The following is a 20189-nucleotide window of genomic DNA, read 5'->3' as shown; positions in this document are numbered from 1 at the left end:
AGCCCTGCACACATTCATTGCACGTGTAACACATTCTACCTCTTGCATAATGAGGCTTACTGTTCTAAATACACCTAAAGGCAAACATTACTCAGTTGGCATCATACCCTGTAGCATTCTAAATACTCTGCAAAGTCAAAGTTAGTGCTGAACATGTAAACATATACTTAACATCTGAGCTTCTGAGGAAATGTTCGGTTAGGACCGCCTTACGAGTAATGAGTCTCAGGATGAAACTGTCTCCATCAGAGTGAGCTGTGGATGGCTGAACTTCAGGCCCTTCCTAAGACAGTGTCTGGCTTAAGAGTCTGTGATCCTGTGAGAGATCCTTCTATGTGTTGTTTTTCCTGATGGCTGAGTTGCCTGAGCAGCCTTTGTATCAGTGGACTGATGGCAAAGACATTTCTCTGCTGATGTTATATGGTTCTTCGAATCATCTCACCCTCTGTCTCAGAAGGCAATTACATTGAGTGTTTTCTGATGTTAAGTTAATTTTATGTGAAATAATTAATATTGGAGATTTGTTTAAAAATACAGGGAGAGCTTAGACTTAATTTTAATACTTACTCTTGCCAAAGTTTGTTGGCTTTTATCTGAGTGATTCACAGTTAGATCTAGGGTGTTTAGTTCATGGAGGCAAGACATGGTTCGGTTCATCGTTGTCTGCTCACAGCAGGGGGGCACGAAGATACTACTGTTAAGATTTGTAAGAGGAGGCCGGCTGCCAGGTAAGAATCTTACTAACTTCTTAAATGTTTTCTAGGCAAAAGCTGACTGTATGTCCTGTCATCGACGGGGAGGAACACCTTCGCTTGTTGAACTTTCAACACAATTTTATAACTCGGATCCAAAATATTTCTAATCTGCAGAGGCTAATATTCTTGGATTTATACGATAACCAGATTGAAGAAATTAGTGGGCTTTCTACTCTGCGGTCCCTGCGTGTCCTCCTGCTGGGGAAGAACAGGTAATCGTCATAGATGGCTGTTGGCTTGTTGTGCTCAGGGCTGGTGTTGAGTCCTGTGGCTTTTAGATGGCAACTCACAACTGAGTAATACTTAAGAAACTGTTAGGCTAAAATTTTCGAAAGATTATTTGAACGGATTCAGATTCAGTCATAATTTGTTTTATGAGATTCAGCCTGATAATTAGTCAAACCAAAGAACATTTATTGAGGGTACATTTTATTATTTCCATTGCTTTCCAGTGCCGTTATCTCACAGGGACAGAACATCGCTTCCCGGTGCCGTGTTGCGTAGGGGCGTGAATAGCGGACCTAATGGCCTCCTGTTTTCTTAGGCTGTGTTGGAAGCACGTGTATTCACCCCAGGCTCACGTGTGGCCTGGTGGGATGCTGTGAGAGGACACGTTGCAAATGAAGGTTCCTGTGATTAAAGTGCCTATTACATTGACCTCCAAATTAGAGAAATGGGGGCTGAGACAGTCTCCATCCGTTGTGTGTAATTTTCAAAATGTTAGAAATACAATTCTCAGGCCAACAGATAGTAATTACAGGCCAAGTCTTAATTAACTCAATAGTGAGAGAACCAGTATGATGATGAAGCTGGTCAAAGGAGGATACGAGGAACTGAGGCTCAGTCAGTGAAAAATGAAGGTGAAGTTATAAAACAGGTCAGTATCCTACAGAGCAGCAGAATCACATCCTCTGGGTTGTCCTTTCTATTAGACAGAAATGAATTACATCCCTACGTGGCATAGATCATTCTGTGTCATCAGTTTTCTGCAGGTTGGCACACAGCTTCGCAGAGTCTGGCTCTCATCAGCTGTAACTGGTCAGAGGACCCGAGGTGGGCTCCCTGTCGGTGCTCTGATAAGACACCGAAAGGACACGCAGCCGTCCCTTTCCCGTGCTCCCGGGTTTTGGTCCTCAGCCCCGAGGGCACCCTTCATTCTGCTCTCACGCATCACAGTCTTGCAGGATTGGTTTTTATACCAGGTGGTTTTCACTAGAGTATTTATATTTTATTATTTACACCTTCTCAGGTCATTAAACATGCTTTGAGAGTGTCATCTTAAGAGCTGCGTATATACATGGACGTATTTGTAACAGTTTGTATCTCCCTTTTGCAAGGCTTGCACTGCGTGCTTTCTGTGATGAGTACCCTCGTGCAAAAATCTTTGTCCGCATCTCGGACTTTAGTAGATGAGTTCACCCTCTTAAAGCCTGTGTGAGAGGGGAACTGAAATTTGATGAGGAAGAAGGTCTGTATCTTAGGTACTTCTAATTTGATGAGGAAGAAGGTCTGTATCTTAGGTACTTCTAATTTGATGAGGAAGAAGGTCTGTATCTTAGGTACTTCTAATTTGATGAGGAAGAAGGTCTGTATCTTAGGTACTTCTCAGAATGTGATTCCTGGACCAGTAACCACCCAAGGACTTGCTAGAAACGCGCATTTTTGGACCCTGTCCCAGAAACTCTGGAGGGGGGCTCAGCAGTCTGTGTTTCAGCAAGCCCTCTGGTGGTTCTGATACGCACCGAAGTTTGTGGACCCCTGTTTTAGGGAATGTGAGCTTGGGAGTATTAAGGAACTGAGTGAAAGACGTCTCTGGTAGCCTGAGGCCAGTATGTTAGGACGTGGCGCTCTGCCCCGGGCCGGGTCGCCAGGGGGCCGGCGCTGTCTCGGGCCATGTTGTCAGGACGCTGTGATTTTCTGCAGCTGCTCTAGGTATTTCGCGAGCAGAGCAGGCAGAGGAACGATTTTGTTCAGTTTTGTCTGTTTTCCCTTCTGGTTTGGCCGCTGTTACTGCTGTTGTTCTTGTTAATGTTCACTGATTCAAGTGTAAGGTAAAGTCTAAATGCCTGACTCTGGACCAAGGCTAATAAAGGATTCCAGTGAGTCCAGAAGGATGTTAATGGCTTGGATGAAGTGATTTAGGGGTGTTCCAGGGAGAGAGCAGCTCTGCCAGTATGATGGCGTGAGAGCGGAGACCGATGATGAGAGGAGGCTGTGGTCATAAGGGGTGCGTGCGTACGTGTGTGCGTGTGTGCGCGTGAGCGTGTGAGCTAACGGAGAAGGAAGAACTGCAGCCACACACAAGGGAACGTAGCAGGTGTGTGGTGAATATTCTTGTAAACTAAATTGGATTGGGTTGGCTGTGGCGGTATAATTCTGGGCTTGGCTGTGATGGAAGATGGCTAAGGTCAAATACGGATAGAAATTCATGAAGTTTCAGTTTGCGTTCTGTTTACTTGGCGATCAGCATTTATGAAGTTTTAAGGGATGATCCAGGTTCTGGAAACATTTAGATTGGTGGAAACGGTTCGTTGAGGCGGGAAAGGGTGACGGCAGAAATGAACAGTGACAGACCAGTGACAATGAGGACGGGAGGGATGACCTTCATCCTAGCCCTCTGTGCCGCCGCTCCTGTCCCTCCGCTGCATCGCGGCAGCAGGAGGAAGCAGGGTGTTATAGGGAGGAGAACAACGAAAGGAAGTGATTTTGCTCTGTTTGTCTGTCTGTCAGAGGAGAGTCCTGTCGGAGGCAGTTGGGCAGGCAGGGTAGCCACAGGAGTTAGAAATGGGGGAGGCAGGGGGGAGGCCCTCACCACTAGGGAATGTAAGAGGGGACACTTTAGAGCTAAAATTCTGTGTTTTTAAACTTATGGGAACATTTTAGTTTTCACAAGATGGCAAATCAAAAATTCCAAACACATATCACCACCCGAGAAGGTTCAGCAGGAAGCATTACGTGGCATCCAGTTTGTCTCCGTGATGAACACTCCGGTTATGGAGACCTTGTACCTAAAACTCACCCGTTGTGTCAGCATGTTCAGCCGTTGATTAAACAGATATTTACTGGGTGCCTCCTTGGTGCCAGGCGGCGGCGTGAGCGCTGCGGGTAGAGCAGAGGGCCTGTCAAAGCTTCTGGCCTCTTGAAGCTCCCATTTTGGTTTGAGGAAGAACATCATAAAAAGTATACACATTCATGATACAATTTTAGGCCAGGATAAATACAGTGAAGTCCATTAAAACAGGAAGGAGAGAGGGATGCGGACAGGGAGGGCGAGCTGGTTTTGAGAGGATCATCTGGAAAGGCCGCTCTGAGAGGGTATTTGAGCCGAGACCTGAACCTTGTGAACGTCTAGGGAAGAACATTAAGGAAGAAGGAACAGCAGGGAGAGACCCCCAGGCAGAAATGAAGCTGTAAGTTGGAGACGGCAAGAGCGCTGCTGTGGCTGGAGCAGAGTGAGCGGGAGCCTGAGCCCTGCTGGGAGGAGAGCTGGGCGGATCAGCAGCCGGACGTTCAGGGCCTCGAGGGCTGAGGCGCGGAGTTTAGACTGCAGTCCAGCGGGGAGGGGATTGCCTGAACACTGCCTTGTGCTGAAGTTCTTAGAAGCGGAACTGTTCTTCCCTCAGGACAGGACTTGTGAGCCGCCTTCGGTTCGTTCTCCCAGTGGGCCTGCGTCTTTAGCATTACGATCCAATCAAGGGGAACCGGGTTTAATATGGATAATTATAGACAGTCTCTCTGTTCATATATATGTATGTGTCTGTCTGTCTGTCTGTCTAAATTACAATGAGATATGCCTTTGAGTGGTTTGGTCTGCAGTAGACGTGATACATACATGTTTCTACTCTACTTCTGATTTTCAGAATCAAGAAAATCTCAAACCTGGAGAATCTAAAAAACTTAGATGTCTTGGACCTTCATGGAAATCAGGTATTGTTAAAGCCCTTTCTTTTTTTTTTTTTCTTTTTTGAAAAAAGTCTAGGAAATTTGGTATTATAAAAGTTTTAATAATTACACTTGTGTTGAATTTTTTAAGAGTTACTTTACTGATTTCACTGAAATTACCTACAGTATTAAGGTATTAAGCTCATTTATATGAGTTGATAATTCCTCAGCAGCAAATGACAGCCAAAACTGATCAAACATTCAGAATTCTTACAGTTAGGACAATTTTCTTTCTCACTTAGTCTTTTATTAACTTCTATCCAACCCCAACCCAAGAGCTAGAATATTGCCATTATTTTCTTCTGCGTAAGTGTTCCTTCTTCATTCCAAGATAGCCACTGTTACAGATTTCACATTTATCATTCCTTTGCAGGCTTTTTAGTTGGTTTTACCACATGTGTGTGTCTAAATAATACATAATTTAGTCCTGTTGTCTTAATGTTATAAAGTGTCATATGACCCGTCGTCATCTAGGGTTTGCTTGTCGGATACAACATTGTGTTACTGAGATTCATCTGTTTTGACAAAGAAGCTGTAGTTTATTTTCACTGTTGTCTCTTCCACGGTTTGATTATGCAAAACCCTGTTTCTCCATTTTACCACCGATAGACCCTTGGGTAGATTCTTTTTGTCTCTTTGCTTCTTGTTTTGTTTCCTGTTAGGATGGCACTTATAAGTACATTCCTATCCGCATGTCCCCCGTGCATCATATGTGCTTTTAGGGTGTATATCGAGGAGTGAAACTGATGGATCACAGGCTATTTAAGTGTCTCAATTTAAAGGTAATGCCAGGTGTTTTTCCAAGGTAATTGTACCAGTTTATATTCCCACCAGTAACACGGAGTAGATCCTGTGGCATCACATCCTTTCCAACACTTGGGACTGCCTGACTCCTTAACTTTTGCCAGCTGAACTGGTACAAAGTGGAGTCTCCTGATGGTTTTGATTTCTGTTTCCCTGCTTACTCTGCAACCTGGGGTCATTATTCTGTTTGATCAGTTTTTCTATCCTTATGTTTGTTTTAATTTCTGTGTCTGGTTTGTTATGTTCCCCCTCCTTATTCTTTTCTCTCAGAGCGTCTTGGCTATTTTTTTAACCCTTTGCTCTTACGTTTGAATTTTAGTCTTTGGAATATGTAGTACTTATTTATGAATAGCTGTGTGAGCTACATACTCATGCAGAGGATGACACCTCTCTGGGGTGGGAAGGGTCCATTCTCGGGCGATCCGGAGTCCCTGCCTGCTGCTGGACAAGATCTCTCCCCCTGCACTTGGTCAGGAGCAAACCTCAGTGCTTTCTCTCTAGGCCTTCTAATAGCCGTGAGTCCCAATCATTTTTTTGAAAGTGAATGTAATGAGTAAAAACCTTTATGGATCTAGATAGGCCACATCTGCTGGGTTCTATTGCACCCCATCCCATCTGTCTGCCTGTCTGTGTGTGCACACAGAGGGCCGAGTGTTGGTGGCCTGGGAACGGGCCAGCTCTGCAGGCTGGTTAGCGTTACTCTAGTAAAGGGGAAGTTTGCCCAGTTAGTCAGATGGTAGTGGAAGGGGAAGGAGAATGAAAGAGTTTTGTCAGTATGAGAGTATCATATTCAAAAGCATGGAGACTGGAAACAACGTGGGAAGTGTTTTTACTGCTGGAGAATTTAGCACTTGCTGAGGGATGGTGAGAGATGAGGTGAGAGAGGCAGGTATGTGGCCAGCGTGCGGAGGCCTTTAGATGCCACACTGAGGAATTGCCATTATATCTTTATGTAGCCTTCTGCTTTTAAAACTGTTCATAAGTATAATTGTAACATTTTATGGCAGCATTATTTTTCTTAAGTTTATTATAAAATGTATGTATGAGACCTAAGCATTTATGTGGTTTTCCTATTATAATATACTTTCAAGAATTCATAGGCATTGCCCAAGATCTATAAGAGAAACTGGTAAATGAATAACATGTTGCTTTGCCTGTATGTTACGTGTAAGTATTGTTTACCAATGATTATGTTGATGAAAAATGCTCCATTCCTTGTTAGCTGACACGTTATGTGTCTTATAATTTCAGCATGTTTGCAATAGTCTGTGTAGTAAGATTAAACATTTATACCACACAAATTACTTCTCAAGATTCTATAAGAAGGAAATTTTAAGTGAAAATCTGAGTCTTGTTTCAAAATATTTAAACCCAAAAGCAAAAGTCTGGAGTCTTTAAAGCAAAGACAGTCCTAGTGACCTTAGATTTCTAAAAAGTCAAGAGATACTCTATTCAGGATGAAACAATGTCCAGTTCTAAAAACAGCACCAGATAGTTAAACTGAAAGAAAAGTGAATGAGTGGGTTTTGTCTTTTGAGTTTACTTCTTCGGGAAATAAAAATGATGCTTGATACACATGGTGAAATGAAATGTAATCGGTCTGTGGATGTAAGCACGCCCAGAGGAACAGTGGTAGGGCCCAAGAAACAGGTCGGGGGAGGGGTGGGAGGAGTTCGGGGAGGTGAAGCTGGAGACAGGGCAGTTGAGGGACTCGTCCAGTAACCCTGGTGAGAAGCGATGGTGACTTACAGCAGTAGCAACAGGGATACAGCAAGGGGGCAGGTTGGATAAATAGTTGAAAAGTAGGAACATTGAGTTAGCAATTAATTGTATGTGAGTAGTGAAAAACACAGAGCAATATGGGAGATTGACTCTCAGTTTGTGACCTAGATTTTTTTTTGTCTACAAGAAAATGTTCTCTTGGTAAATGCTTGCTTTACCACGGACACAAATGGACTTGAAGAAGAAGCTGTTCTCCCAGTGACGTCTTTTCCTCCAGGGAGAGCTTGCCCTGGCTGTGACTGCTTGCCTGAACGCAGACATCTTCCCTTCCAGTGCTGCCGAGTAGGAATGTTGTCTCCACCCAGACGCAGCGGTCTGGGTTACCCCGTACACCTGCGGAAGGCTAGCGTGCCCAGCTCTCCTGGATGCGTTAAGAAGCTCTGCTGTCTGTCTTGTGACCCTCTCTGATCCAGGGGACTATGCCTGGGCTTTTGAACATTCCTGTAGTCTCTTATTCTGGCTGTGAAGTTTATTAACTAACCTAGAATGCTGCTCTCACCCTACTCTACCCTTTGCCTCAAGTTTCTGTCCTTTGCTCTGTGCCTGTGACTTTGCACACGGCCCCAATGAGTAACGGACTTCATTCCACTAGAGGGGCCGCTCACAGTTCTGGCCTGTCTGATTGCAAACCAAGATGCTGAACAGTATCCCCAGTGATTTAAAAAAAAAAAAATTATAGGCTGACACCTATATGTAAGAGCTGGAACTCTAAAATGTAGGCATTCTGATTGTTAGTCCTACTGGAATGAATGGAATTGGAGAAAGGAAATTTTCTAAAAGAAATGCCCCAGGATGTGAGCAGGAGGAGGAAGACACCATATACAGGTCGTGTGCCCCTTCATTCTGTGTATTTGTATTTTTCTTGAATTCAGGAAAGTTTTATGTGTATACACACACACACACACACGGATACACACACACACACATACATACATTTACATACTGCTCTTCCGTATGTCTGGTTTTTCATACTATTTTAGGAGAATTTCTCAAGCTTTTGCTGATATAACTGATTTTCTGTAGTGTCTGTTTTGCTTTTTGCTGATTCTATACATTCAAATTCTATCACCTATTCAGTTTTGAAATGTTTTTGTCTGTGTCTCACTGTGCAGTTCTGTCATCTGCAGATACTGATAACCTTGTTTCTTCATTTTACATTAGTTAGGCCAAAAGCCTTAGGACAGATTATAAAGCATGGTCGGGTGCTATCTTTATGTATCATTAGCTCTGCCGTGAACATACTTAGGTTTCTCCTCTTACACCTAGATGGGCTCCAGCTGGTATCTCTTGAATGTAAGAGAAGGTCCAAACATGACCAGAAACTGGATTAGAAATCTAAAAAACGGTTAAAGCCAACACCTGTTTGAAGTGTTAAATAGAGAATTTCAGTTAGTACTGTGACGGCAGTACAGGTGAGAAGATTAATCTCTAGTGATTGTGAAGTGCATTAGTCTCACTGCTCAGAAGCAAAGGGCTATGTGATGTGTGTAACTCGCTGCTCCTTAACTGCATTTAAGGGCTGAGGAAGTCCTGCGTCCGGCGGAAACTCATCCCATTGTGCTCTGCTTGCTGCTTACGATAGTGGGGCTTAAATCGTGTGTGTCTCATCACTCCGTGGGCTGTGCCCTCTGACTCACCCTGACCTGTGCCTCCTCCACCACTGTTCGTGGTTATGTGCATGTGGATACGCAGTGATTCAAGTCCTCTTGTTCTGAACGGCGCCCACCATGCTGTGCCCTGTCTCCTCTCTTAAGCATGTCCACTAACAGATTATCCATCCTCACCCCCACTGGGAATCCTAGTTCCTTGAGTCTTTTCCATTCAGACTCCCGACTGCTCTCAGGATCCTGCAGTGTACATGGAAGTAACAAGGGGGACTCAGTATCATTCCCTCTCCTTGCCTTTTCTCTCAGGGTTAGTCCTGTTTGATGAAAACATCGTGAGCTTGTGCCTTGGGCTCACAGTAGGTTTCTATTTGGCAGGTAGTGTGTATATTTCTCTTCACCTTCAGGGGTCCTAGCAAAGTGTTGGGCAATTGGAGATGCCCAGTCAATGGACTTGTTGATTATCTGATAAAACACACTTCAAATAATTACTGTGGTCAAATCATATGTTCCTTTAGTTAAGTGACTTCATAATACCTACAACAGACGAAATTGGAAATAGATTTTTAAATGTCTTCATATAAACCTGTCACTGAATCCGGTGACTGTATTTTATTTCAGGATTTTTGTAACGTGCATATCTGAGATTTATGCCTGCTGATCATCCTTTCCTCATTTTTTAACAGATTACCAGAATTGAAAATGTCAATCATTTGTGTGATTTGAGAGTTTTAAATCTTGCCAGGAACCTTTTAAGTCACGTTGATAATCTTAATGGGCTGGATTCACTGACTGAACTTAACCTGCGGCACAATCAGATCACTTTTGTGGTGAGTATTAAAATGCAAGCAGCATGTGATGTCTGGCTTTTCCTTTAAGGAGATGAAATACATGTATGGCATCACTTTCTGCAGAGTGAGAATCTAAAGTAATTTAGTTTTTTTCTGCATTTAAATTGTGTATATAATTGTTAAGCTTTATAATATTTCGATTTGGGAAATGTTAGGGTATTTTCCATTCTAAAAGATAAATACAAAATTAGGAACAGAAGTGTGATCAGTAAATGAACCAGCTAGTGGTAAACAAATACTGAGTCCCTTCCTTTGTTACTATAGGAATAGAATTAATAAGAAGGAAGGTTACTGGTGATTGAAGGTTGATAAATTGTTGCAGCAGGAGGTAAAAGGCACAGAGAAGAGGGGCTGAGGTGTGGAGACATGCATAAATATCATATTCTTTGTGGTTTTACAAAAGGCAGCTTGGTACAGTGGAAAAAGCATTGTTGCACAGGACATTAGAGGCCTAGTGCTGGCCTCAGCTTCATCCCTCTTTAGCTGTGTCACCTTGGATAAATTACTTTAAATCTGTAAGTCTCAGTTTACTTTTCTCTAAAATGAGAACATTGGGCTAGATTATCTCTGTATAGAGTCCTTTCTGGCTTGCTGACAATGGAAAAAGCCATAAATATGCTAGAGTGCTAGCATGTGAGCAGGAGGAAGAGTTGGCACCGTGGGGACAAAACTACAAAAAGACTCCCCTGGAACTCTGAAGGTGAACTTCGTTAGATTGAGAGTTTGACTCAGGATTACCAAGTAGGTGACCATTCGATGCTCAGGTGCTTTGCGCTTGTGTGTGTGTGAAGAGCACCAGGGGCACGACCTCTGGCTGTGTGATGTGGGCCACGAAGATGTTTGAGGGTTTATAAAAGCACTATTTGCTCTTTTAACAAGTTTCGTTTGTTTATGTGCAATAGAAAAACTACATTAGGTTTTCTCTGGATATCACTTAAGCACTTTGAAAGGCACGCTCTGATTCATAGCTTTTTTCAAGACACTAAGTTCCTTAGTAAATAGTTAAATGTACTACAAGTGTGCACTTGAAAAAGTTGGGGGCAGATGATACCTTATCTCTAGGCCTCGGTGTGCAGATTGGTTTCATTTTGAAAATTTTCCAGAAAATCTGAGCCAACTAATGCTCATATCTTCTAGAAGCTTGGGATAATTTCAAAACCTTCTTCAAGACATGGATTTATTCTAGAACCTCTTAACTTCTGCCAGCCCTTCCCCACATTGGGCTTCAATACTGGAAATGACTAGTTAATTTGAAAAGACACCCAGATTGAGTTAATCTGTTGCTTTGCTGGGTCTCTAGGAACTGCTCAGGCGGGACTTAATCTGTCCCGGGGACACTGGGTATGCTAAGGATCCAGACAGCTCTGTTAGAGTGGGGGACGGACATCTGTTGGCTCTAGCATATTCCTGTCTGCATTGTCTTTCATTTGTAAAGTGTGTAATACATATCCAGGAAATTGCTTACTGAATTTCCTGTTGAGCATTCTGTCTAATCATTACTGCTATACCTTATGGAAAAGGAAATTGTATTAATTTCTAAAAGTTAAGATTTATTATCTTTATTATAAGATTTATTATATTTATTATGGTATAATTATGATAATAAGTATCATACATTTTAATTTATTGGAATTGTGGGTATATGTATAAGAATAAATAAGAAACTTTATCTGTTTCTTTTTTGAAGCATCCTTTTCCTAAAAGAGCGGAGAGTCTTAAATCTGAGAATTCTTTCGTTGCTGTTGTTTTTAACTCTCCTTTGCTCAGGGTCAGTTGTCACACTCTTTGCTTTTCGTTCTCTTACGGTGTCCTCACTGGCTGGTAATCCCTAAATGAAGGACCACGTTGAGGAGCGGCTGGTTCTCCCATGCAGCTGAACAGGGCTTTTAAACCACGTTCTCTCCCTAGAAAGGTCACTACATCTGTGTACGTGTTGAATCCACGCGCTGGCGGACTTCCCGCGAGAGGAGGGGCGGGAACGGAAACTGCCGAAGTGAGAGCTGCTTGGCGGCGGCGTGGGTGGCGGGTGCGGGAGGACTTGGTGTCCTCCGCGCCGGGTGAAGTTGTGGTTCCCGCCCGCTCTGGTTCTGCGGTGGCCGTACCAGCCACCTGCACAGATAAGTCTCCCACGCCCTCCCCTGCAGAGCCCGAGGCTCCCGCTGAGGCTTTCTCCAGCCAGCCGCCCGCGCGGCTGCACGTGGACATGGCGGGGCGGGGGGCGGGGGGCGCGTCTGCTGGTGCTGCAGGAACAGCAGCTGCCTGGTTAGTGGCGTCGCCGGGCGCAGGCCTGCTCTTCGCAGTGCAGACGCCCAGCGCCGAGGGAGAGGCTTCTGTCGGGAGGCGCTGCTGCCGCCGGCTCTGAGCTGCACCTTCTGTTCAGGGGCGCCTCCTGTGAGATCCGAGCTGCTCTCCACCTGCCTGAAGTTCACCAAAAACGTTCACCAGTTAATAACTCTCTTGTTTTTATCATTTCCATGGACTGACTCGCTGTGGCAGTGTTTTTGTTTGTTTCACGCATTGAATATTGTGAAGATGAAACAAGTGTGTTATCTACTTTACCATCTTATCAGAAACCTGTGATATTTTTGCTATGGAAAAGTCATTATTTATTGTATTAAATTCACTGATCTTTTCTTGGAAATTTTATAAATTTCTACCAAATGTCTATTTAGTTTATATGGTATCTTTCCTTTTTAAAAAATAGGAAACATTTCAGACTCTCCCAAAATAATACAAAATAATATTACCAATACTTGTATATACACCAATGAATTTAATACATAAAAGGCTTTTAAATACAGTTGATGCCTGCTATGTAACCCTGCCCCAACACATTCCCTCCCTCCTTTGCAGAGGTAACTGCAGGTACACATTTGGTATTTATTTCTGTGTATGCTTCCTTTTTGATATATCTCTAAGCAATTCCATATATAGCCCGAAGCAATCTGAAGTAATTATTTTGCGTGCTTTTAAGTGTTCTCTACATAGTATAGTCATACTGCACATGCCTTCTGTAAGGTGCTTTTATTCGTAGAGATTCATCTATGTTGATACTTGTGGCTCTGGTTCACTTATTTTCATTGTCATACAGTATGCCACTGCGTGATTATAATTTAATATTTATTCTTCTACTTATGGACAATAATGTTATTTCTAATTTTTGTTATTAAGAAGACCTAACATTTTTGTACATGTCTTATGCATATTTATAAGTTTCTTTAGGACAGTGACTTTCAAACATTTTTAGCCATAATTTATGGTAATAAATGAAATTTACCTTGAAACCCAGTTATTAAATCCATATTTATATGGGTACTTCATAAATAATGGAAACAAGCATTTCGTGACCATCGCCACCCTTTGTACAATCCAATCTGGTACATCCTATTCTATTCTATAATGGCTCATTAAAAATGTTGCTCTCAGAAAAAAAAAAGCTGAGTCTCAATCTACTGAATTGATTTCTTGACTAATGAAAAGTTGGCTGCAATCTGCATTTGAAAAATGATGCTTAGTGGTGGATACTTGGGAGAACCAAGGTGCAGGGTCGTGCCCGTCATTTCACTTGACTAGATACGCCCGCTTCTCCCAAGGTGGCTGTACCGAGTATCATCTCCATCAGCTCTACCTGAGCATTCCTTTAACTTCACAGCTTTGTTGACACTTGCTGTTGTCAGACCTTTTAATTTTTGCCAGTCTTTTAATTAGAAATTGTATCATACTGAGATTTTAATTTGAATTTCCAGTGAAGTTGAATGCCTTTCATTTTTTCATTTTTGATGTTGAGATTGCCTCTTCTGTGAATAGCCTTCTCTTTGCCCATTGTAGTAATGTGTTTTTTTCTTTTCCTCATTGAGCTGCGATATTTCTTTTGTTTCTCCGCCTTTTGAGGATCAGAAGTGAAAATCATCAGTAGTTTCCTTTATTGTTTCTTTTTGTTTGTTTGAAAAACCCTTTCTTACGGGCTGAGGACATAAAGGTATTTTTCTCTGCTGTCTAACAAAAGCTGTGAAGTTGTTCTTCATGGGGAGGTGTTTCATCTGTTTGGGATTGATTTTTACCTGTGGTGTGCAGTTAAAATTTTTTCTATTGGATTACCAGTTGTCCCAGGCCCTTCACTGTTTTTTTTCTCTTGGATTACCAGTTGTCCCAGGACCTTCTATTTTAAAGTGCATTCTTTCTGTCTTTCCCTCTCCCCTTGGCAGTATCTTCCTTTAGCAAATCAAACATCCGCACGCGCGTGGATCTGCCCCTGGCTCTTCTGGCCTGTGTGATTGATTTCTGTGTGTGTCATAGTGTAACATTGTCTTAATAATGCTGACTTCCCATTATGTCCTAAGAGCTTGTAGAATAAGGTCCTCCATCTTCCTTTCTCTTCCCTTTCCTTTCTTTCCCAGCCTGCCTGCCTTTTTCAAAAAAAAACCCCAAAATCGTCTTGGTTCTTTTTCTATATACATTCTAAAAATAGCATGTCAAGCCTCCTGAATAACCCTGCTCTCTGTTTGACTGGAATATCTTTGACTCTGAAGGCAGCTGACAGGCTCAGGATCATGATGTGAACATGAATGTTATTGTTGTGAGTGGCTCACATGCCTGTAGCACGTCCCCCATTCATGTCTCATTCAGTGATTTTTATACTTTTATCCATAGATTACTTATTTGTTTTTTGTTAGGTATCTTCTGACATATCTTACACTTTTTTGTTGTTATTATAATTTTTTTGGTTAGAAATAGATTTTACTGCTACTAGTATACGAACCACGGTTGATTTTTGGTTCATTGATCTTAAATCTAGCAACCTTGCTCAGACACTTAATAATTCTTAGTAGTGTACTTGTAGATTATGTTAGGTTTTCTAGTTAGGCAATTATAATTTTTGCAAACAATGATAGTTTTTCCTTAATCATTGTGTTTTGTTTCTGCTTATTTGACTGAGCCAGACTGAGCCTCCAGTTTAACTTAACCTCCAACACAAAGTTGAACAAAGAGGCAAACGTAGTCATCCTTGTCCTGTTCCGGATTTTCAAGGGAACACATCACGAGCTGTGTTTGCTGAATGCCATTTATTAGTCTGAAGAAATTATCCTCTGTTTTTTATTTGCTTAGAGTTTACATCATGAATCGTTGTTGAGTTTTGTTAAATGATATTTCTGAGACTCTTAGATCGATCATATGGATTCTTTAATTTATTAATTTTGAAAATTAAAAGATTTTTATAATGATGACTCATTGTAGCATTTTGGGTCAGTGTTTATATTATGTGCTATATTTCATACACATTCCTTTTTGTTTGCTAATATTTGATTCAAATATTTAAAATCTGTTATAATAAATGAATATTGGCTTGTGACTTCTTACTGTTATTTCTGTTATTGAGGTCATATACTAGCCTCATAAAATAAATTGGAGAGTGCTTCCTATTTTAATATTCTGTGACTCCTTATTTTGGTTTCCTACCTACTAAAAACCTCAACTTGTATGAGATGAAGATGACCTGTTCCTTGAATATTTTGATGGAATTTATCTTGTGAACCGCTGACTCAGTATAATAGTGGACATTGGTTTTGATATGTTGTAGTTTCCCTTCATCTGAATTCTTTTTTATTCTATTTCTGGCTGCTCTTCCTGTAGTCATTCCAACCCCTTGTCACGTCTGATAATACTTACCTACTGTTTTTTCCTGATCAGTGCTGCCTGAGGCTTGTTTGTTTTGCTGGTGGTTTCAAAGAAGCAGCTTTTGGCTTTGTTAAACCTCTCTGACAGCTTTTAAAAATGTTATTTTATTGATTATTGTTCATATCTTTCTTGTTTCCTCTATTTTAAAATTTTTCTCTCTGAAGTTTTGGGTTCGATATTTGGTATATTAGCTTTCAGTTTTTTATTGTCTGATGTAATCACACAAGGCTGTACATTCCCCTCTAACAACCACTTCAGCTTCCTCACACAAGTTTTGAAATTTAGTATTTTTATTATAATTTAGTTCTAAATATTTTCTAAGTTGTATTATGATTTCTTCTTTGATCCAAATGCATATTTAGATATATATTTAAACTTGTTGATATGAATGGATTTCTTACCCTTTTTTTCATCATCTTTTCTGATTTAATTGCCGTTTGGCCAGTGAGTGTGATTATATGTAATTGGTTCTCTGCAGTTTGCTGGGGTTTGCTTTATTGCCCAGTGTGCTGTCAATATTTATAGTCAATACTGGCTATCAGTGTATCCGCCTAATATGTGGTCAGTATTTAAAGCTATGGTTCTAGGTACTTACAGATTTTAAACTGATGTGTCTTCCTGGTGGATTGTTTCTTTCATCATGTTGTACTAACTGTCTTTATTAGTAGCTCCTTCCCCGAGTGAGCACTGTATGGGCATGGGCTGTGTGCCAAGCACGGCTCCCAGTTTGCACTGGATATCAGGAAGCTGAAAAATAAAACTTCTTGTCTTAACATTTGTTTTATCAAATGTTAATATCAGTTTTCTTTTGGTGATTTTTTTTCCTGGTATATCTTTTTGATCCCTTAACCTTTAAAAAATTTTTAATTTTGTCATCATTTCAGAAACCGTTGCAACAATAGTGTGAAGAATTCCCATCACCCTTCAGTCCGAGTCCTTAAATGATGACCTCTCAGTGCCTTGGCTTTCTCCTCTCTCGATCATTCTCTTTCTTCCCTTCTCTCTGTATCTACCAGTCTCTCTCTCTCAGTGTATATATGTATATATATTTTTTCTGAGCCATTTAAGAATAAGTTGGAGACATAATGCCTCTTTATCTTCATGTACTTTATATATATTTCCTGAAAGCAAGAAATTCTGTCACATAACCACATTACTGTTATCAAAGTCAGAATGTTAACAATGATATGACGCTGATATCTAATCTGCAGATCCCATTCAGATTTTCCCAGTTATCTCCATAGTGTCCTTTATAGCACAAGAAAATCCAAGATCACGCATTGCATTCAGTTTCTACGTCTCCCCAGTTGTCTCTGATCTGGAAGCACCTGACTCTTTCTTTGCATTTCCTGGCATTGACATTTTCAAATATTGGCTTATTATTTTGTAGAATGTTACTCAACTTGTGCTTGTCTGTTTCCTCATGATTAGATTCAGTTTATGTAGTTTTGGCAGGAAGATTAGCAGTAGTGATGCTGGGTTCTTCTCAGTGAATCATGCTAAGTGTTGTTTAACTTTCAGCTTTTCTCTTGTAAAGAACACACAGCTTCCTTTTGCATTTGCGGCCTGGGCTGTGTCTTCTGGCCGGAGGCTTCAGTCTGGCACAGTCATTGTGATTGCTGACGTGTTTAGATGTGTCACTGACGTTACCCCGTGCCTTCTGTTTGTCCTGTTTTTCCTGTGCTGTTTTTCTCTTGTGTCTGATTTCGAGTTAGTGTTTTCTGTTTTCTCTGTTCTTCTCCTTCCCTTTAATGGTTACTCTTAACATTTTAAAACACACTTGACTTAAATTACAGTGTTAACACACGTCCCTACCCCGTCTTCTCCCCCTCCCATTTTGCACACTGTTGCTGCCTAGTATTTCCTTTTCATCTCTTTACTCCCCAGATTAGGTATTTTGAGTCGTTGCTTATTTGGACTCACCCACATGCTTGTTTGGGTTCACCCCTCCTCCCAAAATATATAATTTGGATAAAGTTCATTTAAGATGACTCTGCTGGTAGTAAGCTCTCTCAGTTTTTGTTTGTCCAGCAATGTGACTGTTTTGCTTTTACTTATGACTCATACCTGATTGATTGGGTCGCCAGCTGTCTTTCTCCAAGGTGTCTGACGCTCATGTTCCACTGTCTCTGGTTTCTCCTATTGTCATTAAACTGTTTGCTATCATTTTTGAAGGCAGTCGTTTTCTCTCTGTTTGCTTTTAAGATTGTAAGGTTTCTTTCTGAAGCCCTCAGACTCACTATGATGGGTGTAGATGTGGAAACATCAAATTTGACCAGTTTGGGACCTGCATTTTTCCATATTTCAACAAGTCTGAAATCTGGCTATGCCTCACGATCTATACATGGCGTCTTAAAACTACACAGGACAGCCTGCAGCGCCTGCATTGCTTGCACACGAGGGAGCTTGGTTATGACTGTTTCTGTTACTGTCATTTCATTTGTTGGTGTTACATGTTTTGAGTTTAATCACTCTTCAAAATGTATTTTAAAAGATTACACCATGATTTGGCATTGAAATGAAACATTCAGAAAGGCATGGAAATAGAACAGCAAAAACTTAAATTTAATATTAGTGAAAATACTTTTCATTGAAGGAATGACTGTAATTTCACATTTTCTTGCTGATTAACAGTCAAATACTTTAACAGGAAAATAACCATGTTTGGCAAAACTGTGTTATGTTTTGTTAATGAGATGGGTTCAGAGAGGTTGCTTATCGCAGGCCGAGAAGTGCAGCTGAAGGCAGGAGAGATTGAGCAGACTTTTTGGAATAGGCAAAAGAAATTTCAAAGCAACAAGAAGCTGTGTGGATAATTAATGGTGTGTCTGGGTCCGTTTGTGCCACTGCCACAAAGCAGCGCAGACAGGGCAGCTAGCAAACAGCAGGGATCTGCTTCTTGCGGTCCCAGAGCCCAGGGAGCCCCAGACCAGGGTGCCCGCGTGCTCGCCCTTGGGTGAGAGCCCTCCTCCCGGCCCAGAGCTGGTGCCTTCTCTCTGTGTCCTCACCTGGTGGACAAGGCTAGAGAGCTTTGTAGGGTCTCTTTTAGATCCTGTTCGTGAGGGCTCCACGCTCGTGACTTAAGTGCCTCCCAAAGTCCCACCTGCTAATAGCCATCATCTTTGGCTAGGATTTCAGTGCATGAATTTGGAGGAGACACATTCAGATCATGGCACTAGTGTTTCTTTACCTTAACAATATTAGTATGTAAGAGTGGGTATTAGTAGCTTGGAAGAAAATCCTGTGATAGTAAGAGAGCATATGTTAAGATACATGACATCATCAATGTTCTTGATGGCACAGAAGACAATATTGTGTGAAAAGCATGGGCGTTATTAGTTAAAAAGGCATTTAGAAGTTGGACTCTAAATGTGAAGACTTTTCCTCCATATTTTAATAAAGTATAATTTGATACAGTAAAATGCACAATCTTAAAAAATTTTCTTTTAATTAGAAGTATAGTTGATTTACAATATTGTATTGGTTTCTGGTGTATAGCGTAGTGATTCAGTTATGCATGTATATGTTCTTTTTCATATTCTTTTTCATTATAGGTTATTACAAGCTATTGAGTATAGTTCCCTATGAAAATGCACAATCTTAACTGTATAGTTCAATGACTTTTTTATGCAAGTGTACTTTCTCTTTTTCTACTTCTTAAACACCTGCTAGACATGGCATGGACCTTCTTATTCTAGTCTTTGTTTCTTAGAATTCCATCATTCTTATTTTTCTCTGCTACATCTCTGCATTATTTTTACTTCTTTAATGCTGTCTTTCAGTTCACTGACTTCCTCTTCAGTTTTGTCTAATCTGATTTTCAGTCCACCCATTGAGTTTTTAATAACTACCACAATTTTTTGTTTCTAAAAGTTCTACGTGGATTAAAAAAAAATACCTAAATCTCTATTTATAACACCTTATTTTTCTCATGTTTTGATTCATTTTATTTCTCTAATAATCTTAAACATAGATATTCCATAGTCTTTATCAAGTTTTTCTATTTTCTTAATAGAAAGTTTTACATTTGCTGCCTGAAATTTCTGCCGACTCTTGCTCGTGGTAGTTTTTTTCCGTAGGTGAGTCATTTTGGAGTAGTCCAAATGCCATAAAGCCTGAGCTGTGTTTGTGTCTTTCCAGAGAGTTTTGCCAGGAGTGGTAGGGGCGTGAATGCCAAGGACCATTTTTAACAAGGAGTCTTGTTAGATCATGCATGTGATGTAAATTTAAATGAGGGAAAGCCTATGGGTATGAAATTGAGGCTTTTTCTATTTCCCTCATAGCTATTATATCTAGCTCTTCTAGATTATAGAGACTGTTAATCTCTGCAGTCAAAGCACCAGTGCCTACTTACTAGTCTGGTTTTTTGTTTCTTTTTATTTTGGGGAGAATTACACAGTATATAGAAGAAAATAAGACTGAGAGTAGCTTGCAATTAGATGAACTGATATCTGTTGCCATGTAGTGGGTAGTAAATAAATATCAAAAGCAGATACGCATATTACTGCCTTTGGGTGATAGAGGCAGAAAGTGGACATTTCGTCATGGCGTGTACATGTGTGGTTAGAGCTGCTGATATGAGGGTTTACACACGTTATTCTTCATTGTGTTACAAGGTGATGGCTGTAGCAAGTAGTTATTTTGGAATTAACTTAGTAAACCTTTTTATAAAAAAGAATACTTTTTTCTTTGTTTTTTCCAAACTTATTTAATGTTTGTTAATAAATCTGTTTTTAGTTCTCAAAATTAAAATGACTACCCCTATATATTTTTCC

At 40.8% G+C, this 20189-nt stretch overlaps 1 protein-coding gene across 5 annotated transcripts in view; it reads left to right on the top strand.

The window, feature by feature from the left end:
- The window catches only part of LRRC49 (leucine rich repeat containing 49), a 97869-nt gene that overhangs the window by 10595 nt on the left and 67085 nt on the right, over positions 1 to 20189 (top strand). For all 5 annotated transcript variants that reach the window (XM_072951122.1, XM_072951124.1, XM_072951121.1 and 2 more), the window contains 3 exons: positions 764 to 967; positions 4616 to 4682; positions 9574 to 9717. In XM_072951122.1, coding sequence (XP_072807223.1) covers positions 764 to 967; positions 4616 to 4682; positions 9574 to 9717 — 415 coding nt within the window. The remainder of the gene's footprint in view (positions 1 to 763; positions 968 to 4615; positions 4683 to 9573; positions 9718 to 20189) is intronic.

The sequence above is a fragment of the Vicugna pacos genome, chromosome 27, assembly GCF_048564905.1.
Source record: "Vicugna pacos chromosome 27, VicPac4, whole genome shotgun sequence".
NCBI lineage: Eukaryota > Metazoa > Chordata > Mammalia > Artiodactyla > Camelidae > Vicugna > Vicugna pacos.
Note: the sequence above shows the minus strand (reverse complement) of the source record. Positions and strands in the feature narration are given on the sequence as shown.